The 17971-nt window shown below is 36.9% G+C and overlaps 1 protein-coding gene across 3 annotated transcripts in view; it reads left to right on the top strand.

Moving 5' to 3' along the window:
* The first annotated feature begins 374 nt into the window (after positions 1-374).
* The window catches only part of BCHE (butyrylcholinesterase), an 88891-nt gene continuing 71294 nt past the window's right edge, over positions 375-17971 (top strand). For 2 of the 3 annotated variants that reach the window (XM_042820988.1, XM_042820990.1), the window contains exon 1: positions 375-607. In XM_042820988.1, coding sequence (XP_042676922.1) covers positions 520-607 — 88 coding nt within the window. In that variant the 5' untranslated portion in view covers positions 375-519. The remainder of the gene's footprint in view (positions 608-17971) is intronic. The other variant, XM_042820987.1, reaches the window with a different exon arrangement.

Raw genomic sequence — 17971 nt, 5'->3', positions numbered from 1 at the left:
TGGTGCTTTCCTGTCAAAAACAGCATTAAGGGCAAATGCACAGAGTTCAACCATTTCTGGTACTCTCACGAGATCAGCCCTAAAAAATTCTGCAAATTGTTATCGTCTGGAGGAAGCTAGGAATAAATACAAATGCACACAGAGCTTTGCAGATAATTATTCCTGTGGGGAATTCCCCAGGGGGTCGGTTTCTGGTGTCAGAGGTGGCAGACCCCTGTGGGAAACCACTCTATGACTGCACTGGTCTGGGTCCCAACTAAACAAATCTCATTCCTTCCCATGTGGACATCTGCATATTCAGGCATCTTTTTTTCCTCTCCCTTTTCAGCACTGATGACCCCTTCTGCCATTGCTTTGACAGGAACAAGCTCTTGCTGTTGCAACTGTCACAGAGTTGGAGATTGTTAGGCCAAAGGAGATACAGCAGCTGCTTTATGGGATGAAACATCTTTATGTCTCTAGGAGACTCAGATTTGGTGTGCTTGTTTGCTTTCTTCGTCTATATGATAGGAGGTTTACATGAGCTGTTTTTGGTGTCAACTCAATATAAGAAATATCAAGAGCTTGCTGTGTTTTCATCTGAGGATGACGGGCAGAAGTCATGCAGGTTGGAGCACATCTTGGTTGCATATGTCTTTTCCTTCTCTTCTGCTTAAATGCATTTCTACTTCCCTCTTCCTCCCTCAAACTTTTTTAGCCGAAAGCAGTCTCTGAACTTTTTCTTTATGCACCTTTCTGGATCACTGAAAGGATATGAACATCCCTTTGGAAGTGCTGCTCCTTTGTTTGATGAGTTGAATGAGTTTCATAGTACTACATCTTCACCTCATGTTTTCTTTCTTTCTTTCTTTTTTAACCAGTAATTAGTTTCAATCCAATGAAATAAAGATAATTATTATATAAGGCAGCCTAAAGCCTGGAGCTGGAGATAAAATGTTATACCATATCCTAGTTCTTTGAAGAATTCAGCACAAGATACTTTAGTTGAACTTCAGAAAAATACAGTTGTATTTCTTTTTGACAGTCTGAAAAGTGGGAGCTTATGGATTTTAAACATCAGAACTTCTAACTTTGTATTAAACCACTTGAAATATATCACATGATGGCCTTGATAAGTTCATTTTTGTCCTTTTTTTATATGCTTTTGTAGTCTTCTCTAACTCTTTCCAAAAGTTATTTAGAAACTCAAGAGGACAGTATTTGGCTTTGATGTAGATATGTTAAAGGAGGAATAGTGAATATAGTTTGTGGGATTTTTTAATTTTATTTTTTAATTTAGGTAAATACCTTTGGAAAGCACTGTAGACTTTTACATTAGCCTACAAAAGAATGTCCAGTACCCTTATATGCCAACTTCTCTATAGGACCAGGGTGAAGACATCTTGTTGAGAATTAATTAACTAGAAAATATTCAAACTTTTAGTATGTTTCTGGTTAATTTTGAGTGTGTCAGTAATGCTTAAGTCTTTGTGCTGTACAGCTGGAGGAATGTGATTTTTTTTTTTTATTTTTTTTTATCTAATGGAGTGAATGCTCATTACTAATTTGTTCGAGATTCATTTTTGTATTGATAAACATTCTTCTCAAGTACGTGACATGTGGTTGTAAGAACAGGGGGAAGAACACTGCTTGCTTCATGGAGTATTTGATTGATAATTTCAGAGTGATTTGAAATATTCCTCAGGGTCCCTTGTAAACTCAACTGTTTGAACGCAAACATTGTTGGCGGTGCTGGTAGCGCAGAAGCAGCTCTGTAGACAGCTGTGTAAGTAGGCATTGTCATGGCATGCCTGTCTGGGGCTAAACAGACTGAAAATATAACTATTCTTCAAGTCTACTCCCATCTGCATTCGGGCCACCTGAGGGTACTTTCCAAGATCCTCAAGTGCATCTATATCATAGGATGTGCCAGATGACATAGCTCCTCTCCCATGGAAAACTGAGCCATGACTATTGCACTTCTCTCAACCTCAGTGCCCTACCCTCCTTCATGTTCCTTCTCCAGGTCAGTAAAAGGATGAGTCTGGGCATCAGGCAAATTTAAGACCAATGGTCTCAAAAACTACATTCTTTTGATACTAATGACCTAAAATGTATTTAACATTCATTCATTTCATGACAAGTCTTTTGGTTTTAAAAGTGTAAGTGAATACTTTAATGGAAGGAAATAAATTGCTTCTAGTGTTCTTCCTAAAAACATAATAGAATATTGATGTGATTGAGACTTTGGAGGAAAAAAAAAAAGTGGTGATGTACAAGTAGATGTTTAATGGGTCAAAATAGAAAGTAATTTTACATCTTGGAGAATTATGTAAATTTGAATCTCATACTGCCATGTGGTATACAAAGCAACATATGCAAAAACACTCAAAATCCATTAGAAAATGCAAAAGTTAAGCGCGTACAATAAATAATATTAACATGATAGAGAAACTGATGCTGAAACAGTAGGGATATGTGCACAGTATTGTAATTAAATTTCTGAGATTTGCAATGCAGGTGGCAAATGTTGTCAATTGACAGCATGTTGCAGAAAGCTGCTTAAATTCATAAACAACTGTTTATAATTAGAAAATTCTGCCCATCTAAATCTAATAGCGTGTTCAGAACTTGGGGCAGTAACTGTAGAATTTAATTGGTATTTCTGTCAGAGTTTGATTTCTCTGACTGCTAAATAGTAGAATTGGAGCATTGCCCTGTGAGGTGTCTCAGAGCTGGATTTCCTTGGGGCCAGACTTCACTGTGCTGCGCTGTATTAGAAATGTGCTTTTAAATTGGAGTTGAATGTTCAAGTGGAAACGCTGCTAAGTATACATATCTGTGTTTGAGTTTGCCCTCCTCCATCCACCCCATCCCACAACTGAAATTCCACGCAATAGATGAAGTCAAAGTAATAGTTGTTTTCACAGCTGAATATTAGGTAGGATGAGATTACTATTTTATTCCTGTGTGCCGATCCTGCAGTCCCAGTGCAAGAAGGAACACTTACATTTTCACTTCTGGCAAAACTTCCAACAAAAATGCTTTTCTTTCTGCTTGCCTCCTACTGTCACCTGTAATATTAGAGAAGTAGTAATACATTTTTTTCCCTTAGCAACATGTTTCCCTCTTTTAATATAAGGAAGTTTCTTTAATCATTTCAAAATGAAAGAACTATTTTTATTCAGGAGGCTTTTTTTTCTTCTTGACTGCTTATAAATCTTCACCAAATTCCAACACAATCAAATAAGGACAGTTAAAACAATGTGAGATGAAAAAAATGGTTCTCCAGCAACCTCAGTAGCTTTAATGATCTGGTAAAAGACCAAATAAACAGATATAATTATCATAAAAGCCCTATTGCATAGCTCATCCCTTCCGATTAGTTTGAAGTGCTTAAAACCATCAGAAGTCTTCTCTGCCTCCAGATGCTACTCTTCAGCGCCTTTCCCTGAGAAGGCCTTGAGTCCATGTTTCCCCATCACGTCAGAGTCATCTTCTTGAAGTCTGTAGTGATAAAGTAGTTTGGTCTTTGGATGGGATCAACACAGTCTCTAGTTCTTTCCTTTTTCCAATGTAAACAATATGAAAAAGCAGTCTGGGAGTTAATGCTAAAGATAACTGTGTTCTATTTGAGGTTCATCTGTTTCAGAATACCAGATCAGACCTTGTTTTGTTGTTCAGATGGGCACGGCAATCTGTGTTACAGGAGGCATTTTGAATACCAAGGGTTGTTTCTTTCACTTCTGTGGTCTGGTTTTCAAAGCAAGGCTTTGTTTTCATATCCCTACTGCAATGTGTAGCATAGTGAAGGTTTTTTCCTCTAGCTAGGGCCTGTAATCATTTCTTTACTATCAAAAGGAGCTCTTAAATTATCTTCTTGAGTACTCATAGGAGTCTTTATTTAACTTCCCTTTCTCAAGTCTTTACATGTAAGAATGTCTACTTATGGGTAGAGGTGACATAGTGACTAGACATTCATTTTTCTCTTAATGATTTTGGCAACTGCTTTGGTAGCTGTTCCCATTTCTGTGTGCCTCTCCGGTCCTGAGAAGCAGTGCTCTTTTCTCTTATTCTACTTTGCTTCCTCAGTGCAAATGAAGAAATGGTAATTTAGGGGGAGGCAGCTCTACATGAGGAAAATAAGACTGGTTTATTAGCAAAACTGCAATAGAGGACAATAAATGGAATTATGAGCAGGACTCTGCGTGATAAACCCATAGAAGGTTGAGAGCAATTAATCACAAGGCTATTTCCATCCCTCAAGAGTGCTGCCAGCTCTCTGGCACCCACAGGTGGATTTCCCCTTTCTTTTTTTTGTAGCCGTGCCAAAAGGTCCCGTGGGAGCAGGTTTACACCATCCATGAATGCATCATCTCTTCGCTGAAGAATTTAAATAAAAATTGACAAGATTATATCTGATGCTTTTCAGATCACAAGTGGCAGAAGATATTACTGCTATGGTTTGAGGTCTCGCAGCTTCTTTGAATGAAATGAGCAGTTTTACCTAGACAGAAATAATAAAAATAAGGCAGAAAAGGGCACTAATCGTGTGACAGGGTGAGAGAAGAGAGAGGAAAAGGTGTTAGATAAGGTGAGGATGGACTTTCTTGCTTCTGGTAGATTGTTTTTTAGAGGAAGTATGTGGAAAAACAGGGAGCTGAGATATCATGTAATACATAACCATCATAGCAGTGTGAAACTGGGTTGGTGGCAGCAGTCATAGCTGCCTGGGGGAAGAGATTTATTTGACTGAAACTGAATGAAAACAGAAGAGAAACAGACAGTAACATTGGAAAATTAGCATCTTGCTGACTTTGATATTTGAATATCACATATATTTGACTCTATCACAGATAGATACACATATCACAGATATTTGAATCTACCCACATTAACACATTTTATCATTATATCCTATATCTTACCATGTTAGACAAACTGAAAGCAATCCATGCTTTTTTTTTCTCCTTTGTATTTAAAGGAGGAAACCAAAAGATCTCATTATGCTGAAGAGGTTTCATTTCGTGGTCTGCTCCCTTAATCTTAAGGTTTTACTTCCTGCAAAACTATTTGTCTGGGCTCATGTTGAGAGAGTTGGAATTTAGTGATGGTCATATTATAGAGTATTCTGTTAACTGAGATTTATGGGCATTTGTATTTATTTTTGGATTTATTTCTAACTTATGCCAGAAAGATCTAAAGTGCCAGGTCAGCAATCTTCTAATTGTTTCAGTGAAGTGAAGGATTGGGGTATAACAATAAATATTTAAGGATGAGTGAAGAAATAGGAGAAAAAAACAAAAATGGACTTAGGAGGTTTGAACTGGTGGTATCTAATCAAATGAAAGGGATTTTTTGCCTTTGGGAATTAAGACTTTGGGCAAGTTTTAGAATTTGAGACCAGTATAAGTCACTCTTGGGTGAGTTGTATTCATGTGCCTACCTGCGCATCTGGCTAGTACTGTTTCTTACCATGAAAATTAAAACATGATTTTCTTGAAATTAAGGGAGTTTTGCAATTAATTTCTGTGAGGGCATCAGTATTCCATCCCCTTATCTCAGAGGCATTCATTAGTTGCGTCTTGTCTGGTAGAAACTTTCCTCAAGAGGTGAAAAAAGAGGGTTAGTGATCATGGAAGATAAATACAGACAGTAACGATTGCTGAAAGTGATTGATAAATGGGGTTGGGAATGGGAACCAATTTGAGACAGTAAAAGGCAGAAACAAACATTTAGATTTAGGATTTTGTCCTCAAAAAGTCCCTGCCTGTCAAATATGCGGAAATAAATTATGAAAATCTTGGCATTTGATATTTCACAGCGACAGCTATGACATTCATGAGATGTATGCTGCTAAGTCATTGCCCACGGCAGGTTTATGCAGCGTGCACAGCTTCTCCAGAAGACGGGCAATGCACTTGAATATATTTTGGGGACTGCAGAATACACTGATGGTCTGAAATCTTGCAGGTCACATCACGTAGCACACAGGTACGCTTTCTGTAATGCATGAAGTCTGAATGCCAGTTGTGTCACTCAGATACATTTGGACAAAACAATATTGGGCGTTTGAATATTTACATCAGAACAGTTATAAGAATCACAGGATCATAGAATCCCCTGTGATGGAAAGGACCTTAAATCCCACCCAGTTCTACCTCTGTCATGGGCTGGCTGCCCACCCAGCTTAGGTTGCCCAGGGCCCGTCCATGGCCTTGAGCACCTCCAGGGTTGGGGCACCCGCAGTTGTGAGCAGCAGTGCCAGGGCCTCACTGCCCTCCAGTACAGAATTTCTTCCCAAAATCAGGTCAAAATTTCCCCTCTTGAAGTTTAAAGCCATTCCCCTTTGTCCTCTTGCCATTGGGCAGTATAAAAAGTCAGCCTCACTACCTGTGAGGTCTCTCCAGAAAATTCTCTTGTCCAGACTGAACATCCCCAGCTTTTTTTGGCTTATATATATGTATATGTATGTATGTGTGTGTGTGTGTGTACATATATATGTGTATGTATGTATGTATGTCTGCTTTTTCAATAGGGCTTTTGAATTTGGAAATAACTAACGAGCTAGAAAAAGTATAATCTTTTGTTATAAAGATTTTTTCTTTGATTATTTTTTTTTAGAAGAAAAAAACTAAAAGTATTAAAATGTCCTGAGATGATATTATGTGGATATTGAATGCATTTATTTTTTTATTTAAATATGAAGCATTCCCAAGAGTAATATATTATTCATTGCAATTAGAAAACATAAGTTTTTTTGGTTTTTTTTTTTTTGTTTGTTTGTTTTTTTTTTTTAAGAAAACCAAAAGCATTTATTGGTGACCATGAAGCATATGCACTGAGAATGCTTCTTTTTTACAATAGCTGTGTGCTTTGAGATAATGCTCTAATTAACCTAATTGCAGCCATTGTATTGAAGTGTAGGTTGAGATTCCAAGTGTCATGGCAACTAGCAGAAAAGCTGTGCAAGTCTCTGCTTTCTCAGTGTAGGCTCAAAAATAGCTCTTTATTATGGGAAATAAGGAGGTAAATCCTCTTAACAAGATAAAGCTTGAACCACGAAAGAATTTTCCCCTTTGCACTTGATGGTAAAGCATAAATTAAGCATTTCTGCTTCAATTTATTAGCATAAGCCATCATAATAATGTAACCCATAAGTGTTTGCATTTCCCATCTAGATCAAACCACCAGTGCTCAGGAGATTTACTGTAAATCATTGAATATTAATTTCTTGGATTTTATTGAAGAGTATTTTACATAGTCAGCTCAGGAGAGAGAGAACAACCATTTTCTTTCCCTTGCAGGAAAGATCTTGTTTAATACTGTGATATTAAGTAAAAGGATCTCTATGAAATGCTGCTCCAGTTTTACTGTGTTGCTAAACTCCAGAGACAGAAGGAAGTGGAAAAATTGACAAATAGGAAGCTATCCTTTAAACATGTCTGACTCGAATGCCTGATGGCATTGTGTCTCTGTGCATTGCAACTCATGTAATCTTTCACTTCATTAACAATTGTAATGTTAATTAGAAAATTGGTTCTCATTTTAATTCAGAAGTATACGACTCCATACAGGCTGAATAATGATAGCAGAACTGCTATAAATTCAGGAGAGGGCTTTGCATGAATAAAGATCCCAGGACAAGCCAAGTTAATCATACGGATGTGTAACATAATGGATTGGGTTCTACTTACATGCTGGTGCTTGGTAATATCATTGAAGTTAAGATCTTTACTGTATGTTCTGTTTCCCATTAATCAGTAACATCAGCTAATACACAGTGTTTCCCCCACATCTGCTTTTTTTCTAAGCAGACTTCATGTGTACTGGGTTTTATTTCAACCAACTACTCTAGTCTGTGTTTTTGAGCCCTCCCTAAATCACATTCTGCAAAGCTATAATGTCATGAGATATTTATATGCTCTGTCATTAACTAGCTGATTCTGGAAGCAAATATTTATGACTTCCATTTGTTTTTTGTAGGTTTTGCTGGGAGATAGGGCAGCTGGGAGCAGCCTGCTGCCAGCCCCATTCACACAGGCAGCTCCCTTCTGCCCCCCACTGCAGCCCTGACGGGACAAAGGGCTTGACCTCAACTAATTACTGGAATTTTCTGCTTCTGAGCATTTCATTTCATAAATCTGACATTCTCCTTTTTACAGAGAAAAGCCTTCATAGAAACATGTCCTTAGCAGCCGGCTTGTGTACGTACTTTGAGTAACTGGATAGTGGAGGACTGAATAACAAGTCCAAAATACAAAGGCTATTCTTCCATCATACAAAATTCAGTCCAAATAGCAATCTATGTAAAATAGTGATAATAATCTGCAATTAACATTAACGTTGATTCCCTAATTAGCTTAAACCATGAAGGATTTCCTCTTAACTCCCAGAATATAACAACATGGGTGCGTAGTAAGAACGATGATCTTATAGGTCTTTTCCAACCATGTGATTCTATAATTCTGTGAATGGGGAAACTTGTGTTATTATGGTAGATTTTAGTAAAGAAGGGCCCAGTATTTATCCAGGTGTTGCAATATTTGTGCACAAAACTCATCTTGGCATTTCAGGTCAAACTATTTGATCTGCAGGAAGAGGTAAATACGTAAATGAATTAGATTTGAATTTTCAACTCTGCCATCTGTAGAGAAATGTAACTTGTCTGCACACTTCTGTAGTCATAAACATTTATATTTGCAAACTAAGCTGGTCAGGCGGTAAACTCAGCTAGAACACTTAAACAAATGCAGAAGTAGTGACCTATGCAGCATGCTACCTGGTTGACTGTACTTAATTTTCTTTGTGGGACTTCAGGCTGTTAACGCAAATCCCAAATTGAAGATTGATTCCCATTTTCTGATTGCTGGAAAGCTGGGTGCAGCATTCAGGCTTTTATGATGACTGATATAAATCTCAAGGAATCTTCTGTGAATGAAATGAATTGCTGTCTCCAAAGTTCTCTTATTTGGCTTTAATTTAAAGCAGGATGTTTTTCTGTACTCTATTTCTTTTACAAGTAAGCATAAACGTTTTCTCTAAACAATTCTAACGACTTAAAAGGACTTAAAATTAATGTTATACTTCCTAAACCCCTTTCTGTAAGGAACACTAAGACTACAGAAATTAAGGACTCAATTTGAAAGGAATCAAATGCTCTCTTTTCCCTGTGAGAATTTAGACAGGTGACTTGCCACAAGTCTTGCTGGAATCTGACACATTCCAGCTCAAATTCTACTTGATCAGGTGCTATAATTTTTATCCTTCCTGCACAAGCTGTTTTCACTCTCTGTACATCCAGCATGTGCTGTAGATGCTCTGAGCATGAGCAGAAGTCTCAGATCCCAGAGCAGTAGCAGAGATGTTCAGATCACTGGACTTATTCTCCACTACTCTGCAATGCTCAGAAGCAAACGTAGATTCAGGGAGGTGGATTCAAAGAAACAGGATTTTATATCGAGCTGAAGGCTGTAGTTCTTACAAGCTGTAACATCCTAGAGCTGATTCAGCAATTTGTCGAATTCCATGTCCTTAACCTGTATTCCTTTTGTTCTACTTTGCAGCTGGAGTTTTCTTTCTGTTTGCTTTAATGCAGATATAAGCAATAACAAATTATACAACGTAACTGAGTGAAAAGTGATTTCTCTGAAGCAACAAATTGAAGTTTCATTTAAACAAAAATAGTAAAATAGTCCCTTCCTCCTTTGTCAGTGGGGGGCTCATGGCTCTCCTGTTTCTGTAGCATTCGTATGTGTGCTGAAGTATTGCATTCTTACAGTACTTCTGGGAGCTCTTTTCTTTGTAACAAATGTCAGGAATAGTTTGGCTAATTCTTTTCCTACATGTCAACCTTCCTCATTTATTTTTCCCAATGACAGTGCCACATTCTCCAGAGATACTTCCCCCCAAGCTATCACTTTATTTATTTCTTCCTCTGTCTTGCCTGGAGGAACACAACAAGCACGAGGACAGTACAGAGAGTTTCTCACGTTCCTGTATTCTCCTTGAAACAGTTGTGTAGATGTGGTCAAAGCTTGTATGAATTTGACTTCCATTTTTATGAAGGCTTTGTTTTAAAGTATGCAGGTAATGTTTATGATTGATTGGAAAATACTTTGTGTCTATAGGGTTCTATGTGACTTTGTGATCTGATCTCTAACTAGCACAGCCAAAGGCTTTCAGGGGTCCATCTCTGTGTTACATGTGGTCACATGTGAACACATACCTGTATTTAAATTACTCTGTTCAAGCAGAGAAGCAAGAAGTTTCACACAAACTTAGTACTGTGCTTATGTTTCAATTATTTATTTACCAATATTTAACAGTTGACATCTGTGTGAGAATAAGCATAGGGTTGGGATGGTTTATGGGTGCTTTAGCATAGTGCTTCAGAGTTCTGGAAAACTGAAGCAATTTCCTGATATTTCCCTTATTTGGGTGAAACTCCTGTTCAGATAAAGGCACATTTCAAACAATGTGTAAATTACTGTGTTCCTCAGATTTGGGAGAAAGGTTTGCATTGTGTAGACCTGTCAACTTGCGAATCTGGTGACTGTAAATCTAACCTACAATATCAAGTCAACACAATCTGCCCATTTTGGGGCAAGCTGAGAGATTTTACTGCCTTTAAACAAATAAGGAAGGCTAGGAAGCTGCAGCAATCTTAGGAATATGAAGTGCTGAAGTATATAATTAGAAGAGGTGTCTAAAAACTTAATTGAACAATGACATGCTGTCACCAGAAGCATAAATGCAATCCTGTAATGACATTTGCTATAAACCATGTCAAAATGAAAAATAGGCACAAGCTGACGTTTGGACTGTCTGAGATTTCTGGGCTGCTGATGAATATTCCTGCAGAAGCAAAACAACTGACAGGAACATAAACCTCACAGTGATTACCTTGTAATTAAATGGAAGCCATAAAGGATCGAAGTAGCAAAATGTGGAACAGGACCAATGAAATATGAACGAATTGCGACTCAGTAACTCTCCTGGAAGATTTGAGCACAACAATAATAGCTGGTTGTCTCTGGTGCCAGATTTCTGTACCTCCCATCAAACAAAACAGTCAATTCCTACTTGCTCCAATTTTTTGCTTTACCATGTTACATCACATGCAGGTTTATAGCTCTGTTGCATTATGAAGGATCTTGGCAATGCTTTTTCTCCTGCTCTGTAAAGGTTCTTGCAATCCCTATTACATATTCCCCTCCAGGAGTGCTTTCCCGGACTTCCTTTAATTGTCATTGGGAATAGATTTGGACTTTTCCCTTGGCTATCAGACTCCAGTGTGATTTTCAGTTTAATAGACCCTGTATATTTGAGCAGTGCCTGCTCTCATTTGTCTCAGTATTAACTGACACAGTCAAGCAACTATTGAGTTCTCAACTCAGAAACTCAGGAAGGAAAAATTTTTGTCTTTTCCTTCCCCTTTATCTTGCATGAATTCTATTTCAATAAAAATGAATACACATGTAAAAAATTTAATGGTTAAACCCAGTACACAACCAAACTGCTTCAAATGCTTCCTCAGTGTTTGAATGTGTCCTATTAGCTACTGAATATTTCCTTTTTCTTAAATATTTTCAAGTTACATTATTAGAAAAAAGTATTTCTTCCATCAAATAATTTTTTATTATTTACCATTCTGTAGAGTTGATTTTAATAAGCTGGAAGGAAGTAATACTAACAGCAAATAATTCCCCCTATGTTCTGTATTGAGTGCAGCAGACCCTTACTAATCCACAGTTTGCTAATCCTCACACTCTACAAAAGAGTCTCTCCCTTCACCTCTTATCTCTTTGCCAAAAAAAAAAAAAAAAAAAAAAAAAAGTATTGGACTACTGGAAACTCATGATTTACACAGCATAAATAATTAAACCAGATCCTCTGTTTAAAATTAAATGAACCATGCATTTCTGAACTAGTTACCTTTCATTACCATTTGTGCCAAAAGCTGATAATCTCTTACGTGCAATTAAAGCATTCACTGACCTCTTTCTCTGGGGTTTCAACATCAGGGAAATCACTCAGACAAGGATAGATTGTAAAAGGTGCGGGGTGGATAGCCTGTCTGTCAGCGATACTGCGCTCCTACAGCCTTTTCCATTTTCTTGGAAGCCACAAATCAGTGCCAGTTTAAACCACAGGTTGTTATAATTGCATATTTTCAATGATACTTATGGAGATCTCAAATTTATTTACAAGTAAATACTTTTTCTCCTTGCTCTTACGTCCCAATTCGTCGGTCCTCTGCTGAACAGGGTGTTGAACCAGAGCTGATCAAGAGATCAGCTCCAAGGGCCACAGTGCCCAGGAGATGCTGAAACCTTTTCCAGAGGCTGTCTGCTAGTGTCTCCCTGTGTTTACTGATGTTTCAGGTAATTTGCTAAAGTAGTTTTTTTTTATATATATATATATATATCATTATTATTTCTATCAGTGATGACATTTCTATGAGTAAGTTTTTTTTTTTTAATTTTTTTTAAAAGACTAAAAAGAAGGCTACGGTATAATGAAAGCCTTTGGCCAAAAGGGCTATCTGCACAGCAGAGAATGTTCTTTTGTTATGCAGGGGAAGTCTGGTAATTTAGATGCATGACTTGTTTTAAAACCTTCAGAGAAGTATTTATTCTAAGTTACCTGAATAAATCTGCGTTTAATCCCTTGGTGATGACAGTCAGAATTTCTCAACTCTAAGCTTTATGTGTTATCACTTAGCGTTTGGAAATCCTGATTAGCAGAACAGACAGAGGGTAGAACCAAACAATAGGTGAGGGTTGTATGGAAAGCTGTTTCTAGCAGGCAGCTAAACAAATAAAACATGCTTCCTTCACGCTCAGTGCAGCAAGTTGGGTTGGGCATTTGGTACTGAAAAATGTCTATAAAATGAAAATATCTGTCTAAAAGGTGTTTAACATCTCGTGGCACTCTCATCAGTATATGGAATTGGCCATTAGCTGTGAATATTGCTGATGCCAATGTGTTTTACTTGTGCAGACAAAACTCCAAATGAAATGAGTTTGTGTTACGTGCATGTAATTACAACAACTTGGTCTCTATGTTTGTGCAAGCTGAAAACAAATGAGATTTGTTTGATGTTTCACTTTGCACTGTGGATGAAAGATCTGTAGGAAATAGAAAGCCTATTGCTTTGATCCTGTGTTGAAACACAGGAATGTAGACAAAGGTCTCAATCCAAATCTTAGACAGAAGGAAATACTTATGATCACAGCCTTGTCCAAAAAGACTGAAGAGAGGTTATAGAGCTTGTTTTTATTAATTAGAAAAGAAAAAAACCTGCGAATCCTTTTATTTTTTCCTTAAATAATTTCTTCCTTGCCTCGTGATCAGCAGTGCACATTCATTAAGGTTTTGTTACACATTTGGGTATAACTCTTGGTCTTTAGCTGCACACCTTATTAAACAGAATAACATGTAAGAAAAAAAAAATAATAGTAGAAATTTCTAAATGGAAAGGTCCTGTTACTGTTCTCTGAAATGGGATTAAGCTTGACAGTCACTTATCGAGATGTGGGGAAAAAAAATGCACTAAGCAGTAAAGAAAAATAAAATAAAGAGTATCTGAATGCAAGATGTCTTTTGAAATAACATCTGATTTAAATGGAAAAAAAAAAAAAAAAAAAAAAAAGAGCAGTAGAGACTGAATGCTCCCGTTACCTTCAGTTTATTTCTATGCTCTTATACAATGCCAAAATGCATTCAAGATAGAACAGTGCACACATTTTGCCTTTTGTGGGTTGCTTGTCTGTTTGGTATTTCATTCTGCTAAGGAATGTTGATAAGTATGGATGCCAATTTTGCTAAGGTGAAAATACACCATGCAACATATGCCTAGATTATTTTACAATTGTGTGTTAAAGAGTAGAAATGTCTGTTTGGTATTCTCCAAGCATACTGTATGATGGCAAAATATCAGTGTAATATTTATGGCAAAGGTTACTCTGCTACTCCAATGGTCATTTGATAGGCAGGTTGTTTTTCCGATTATTTGGTTAGCAACTGTTTTCTCTCTGCAGTGTTATCTCAGTTGCTGTTTATTCCTTCTGATGTTCTGTTTTAAAAAAAAACTGAAAATCCCTAATCAGAAATTCGAAATGCATGATTAATTACAAATCAAGAGTATTTTGAAAGCAGGAAAGAAAATAAACAACTCTGGTAAAGAAACAGATGGAATTACAAACGAAATTGCCATCATTAGCATTGTGAGTCCTATAATTAGTTATTAGAATAACAATACATATCTAATATTAATTTGAGATAACACAACTGTTATTATAAGGATGTGGAAAGTTTGTAGTTAGGGATTATTGAAATCTGACTTCCAGCTAATATCTAGGTTTGACTTGCAGAGACAAACTATGATCTTTTTTTGGACATAATTCTCATTTAGCAGTTTTAAAATCAGAAAGTAGCCTGAAGGATATCTTCATACTGCAGTGCTTTTTGTTCTGAGGAGTACCTGTTGCTTCCATAAGTTGTCTTTCATATAGATAAGACATGGAAGCAACAGGTATTGCCAATACTAAAGCAATCTGCTTCATCCAAACTTCCACTGAAAGCAGTAGAAGAGTTCTGAGGCTTAATTTCTTACTTTAACTGAAATTAATGAGGGTGAATAATTTGTATCTTGCTACGTATGACAACTGGTAGGTTCTCTATGCAACTGATAGCTGCCGTGCTGGCAATCCCATGGAGATCCACTTGTGTCCAGCCTCTGAACAGGATTTGCAAGTAAACAAGTGTTCCAACGGACCTACGTATTGCCATTAAATAGGTGCACAGCAATTCCCAACTGAGCTTCTGGATGAAGTGAAGCTGGTCACGATGAGTAGTTAGGCTGCACAAATGGAAATCAAAGCCTGAACAATATGCAATAGATATTAATGTCTTTACTTTTTTGTCAATTATGCTTGTCTTTGCTCTTTTTCTTGAACTAGAGAACTAGAAAATCTAATAGAAACAACTGCATGTTTAGTTCTGTTTAATGGCTTCTCTACATTCAAATAGAGATTCAGAAGAAAACTGTTAATTGTTAATGTGCTGAATGTACTCTCTGGATAACATTAATTGCAAAAAGGTATTTTGAATAACTGCTATTTTTCTATCCTCTTAGATGAAAATATCAACAAATTAATACACAGAGTAAGCAAAACTGAAGTTCAAAGGTCCAATTTGTAATTCAGGGAAGCATTTAAGCATATGTTTAATTTTAACCAAATGTGTAAAGCTATTAACTTCTAGGGCCATAAAGAAGTGCTTAAAGTAAATGGGTGCTTATGTTCTTACTCACATTAGGGTTGGCTTCTTGAATCATACTCCCCTACCAGTAGTAGTCCTCTCTTTAGAAACCAATTCCATTAAAATCAGTGGTACTAATTGGAATATATATATGTGTGTGCTATTGAGTATGATGAGGAGGCACAATCTGCTCTTAATCTCTGCATGTGAGTTTATAATTGTATGCAATTTTTTTAAAAACACATTTAACATAGAAACTTTACAGAAGGATGAAGATAAAATGCAGCACTTTGAGTTTTGGGACATGATTTCTTTTAGTACTGTAGACTTAACATTAATTTATTTTTTAGAATTCAGAATTTCCCATAGCAATATTGATTATGTAGAGTTTTCCAAACCAAACTATACTACACATATATCACTTCCATAGCAAAATCGTCCTCTGCAAAAATATTTGTGCCTCCCTCTCCTATTTGTGCCTGGATTTCACGTTCTCTGCAATTGTTTCTGTGATTCCTTCTGTCCGTGCCTTGAGAATAAGTAAACAGTCCAAAAGATGAAGTGGAAAAGTAAAATGTTAGCTTAAATTTTGCATTATATGCATTATCCTACTTGGATTTATTGCAAAGTACTTAACTCCATAACCCCAAAGTCTCCAAAACTCTATTATCATTCAGTAGAAACACAATTGCCCTGATTCTTTCTCTCAACCTCAGTTCCATTTGCCAGCTGGCCAGCCCTCCCTTTCTTCTTGTTTTTCCACTGAGCAAAATGTTTAATAAACTCAACCCAAACAAACTGAAGAGACGTAGACATAAAAATGACAAAGTTTCATAGCAAGAGTGATATGAAGCAAGAGCTGTCCTGTTCAGCATTGCCCACTAGCTCTAACCTGAACTATCTGCACTTGCAAAAGGAATTGCAAAAAGTAAAGCTGCACGAGCAAGGGCCATACTGATATTTCAAAGGAGAGAGTTCCCGATTTCCCAGCACAAACAACAGAAGTTCTGAACTTCATCATCCACAGAGAGATTTCATTTCAAACCACTCCACTTCTGTGGGGTATCTTCTCTAGATTGTCAGTCTGGAGAAGGTTCTAGAAAGGACTGCTGCTTTTCATCACCTCTGTGCACCAATCTAACCCAAAGTTTATCCAAATCAACTAACAGATTCTGTAGCAGTCCTTTAAAGCAAGTTTTCATAAGGAAACACAATCTGAAACCCTGAGCAATTAGTTCTGAATTTGGGCTGGTAGGTGATGGCATACAAATAACATTCCATTGTCCCTTACATCCCCCTCACTCGTATATCTGGCCAAGGCTGAAAGCAGTTATAATATACAATTGTTTTGAAAGAGTAAGGATTTGTTTGGAATTCAGAAAAATATGCATAATGGAGATCAGGATGATTTGCTTGGATATCTGGCAAAGCAGCCTAGAGCCAAGTGTTTTGTCCATTTAGGAGAAGACTCCTGGGAAGATTAGGAAAGCAGAATTTATCTCAGATCTTGGTATGAACTGCCAGTTATCTGGAAAACAGACCTACTGCTTCAGTCCTTGAGTATTTGGTACTGTTAGTTTTCACTGCAGTCTTTACTACAGCAAACATTCAAGCTTTTAACAGAATTGATTTTAATTGGAACTTATTGGCCATTCTTCCCCTACGAAAGCATGTTTTAATTTAAAAGAACATGTTCCTCACAGTTAAATTTCAGCCTGACTGCTTTTTCTTAGTGAACCCCTTTGAAATACGGCTGTACTGCCCACTTACAGAGAAGTTATTCATGTGCGTAATGGCTGTAGGTCTAAGTCCATAATCCTGAAAGAAAAAAGATTAACTCTTGCAACAAATTACAGAGTGGTTGTTTGGCTAGTGTTGCTTTTCTAAAGCAATTTCCAAAGATGTGTTTACTTTGAATATGCATTACTCTCTGAGACATAACTTTTCCTTTATTGGCAATTTGATTTCTATAAGAGCGAGACGTGAATATTTGGAAAAAGCCACGTGTTTCTGAGATGTTCCTCTTGCAGGTTACAAATGATTCAGGGGAAGGAAATTTTTTGATGCCTTGCCAAAAGGCAAAATACTACATCCTTACATGGTGCCAATGAAAGAAGCTCTGTTTTCTTCAGTATGCACTTACAGCAGCTGTCTAGCTTGCGTTTGCATCTGTAGATATCTTTCACTCAACTGCCTTCTTTTTGATCAGTCTCTAATCAAAGAGACTATAACACTTGGCACTGGACAGGGGAAAGCTAGCAGTGACAAAAATGTTGTAGAACAACACTGAGAAAGAGGAAAAAAAGTCTGATGGTGTTTTTTGATTACGTGAACACTTTGGCTGTGGCCTCAGCTGATCATATGTTTTTCTTCAGTGCAGTTCTCTTTTCAACACAGCTTTTGGGAAATAAACTATTTTGTTTGCTTGCACCGAACCACTTTTGTAGCACCTGGATCTCATAAAATGTTTATTACAAGCATGATTTAAATATTATGGCATTTATTATGAAAATACAGTGTCATTTGCTACTTGACAAAATGGTGCTAATTCTCAGATTAAGTACTCCACCTAGCAATGAAAATACAGTACTACCTAAATGATAACTAATGCCCATGTAATAAGAGCTGAAAAACAGGTAAACTTGTTACTTAGTGTTATTAAACATTGTATTTTATTCCTTTTAGATAGCATTAAATGTTCGTTTCTCAGCAAAATGTAAGTCGG

This window comes from Centrocercus urophasianus, unplaced genomic scaffold (assembly GCF_019232065.1).
Source record: "Centrocercus urophasianus isolate 14NV4802_14NV808 unplaced genomic scaffold, USGS_Curo_1.0 seq_19, whole genome shotgun sequence".
Taxonomy (NCBI): Eukaryota; Metazoa; Chordata; class Aves; order Galliformes; family Phasianidae; genus Centrocercus; species Centrocercus urophasianus.
The sequence above is the reverse complement of the archived record's forward strand: the minus strand, read 5'-3'. Positions and strand labels throughout refer to the sequence as shown.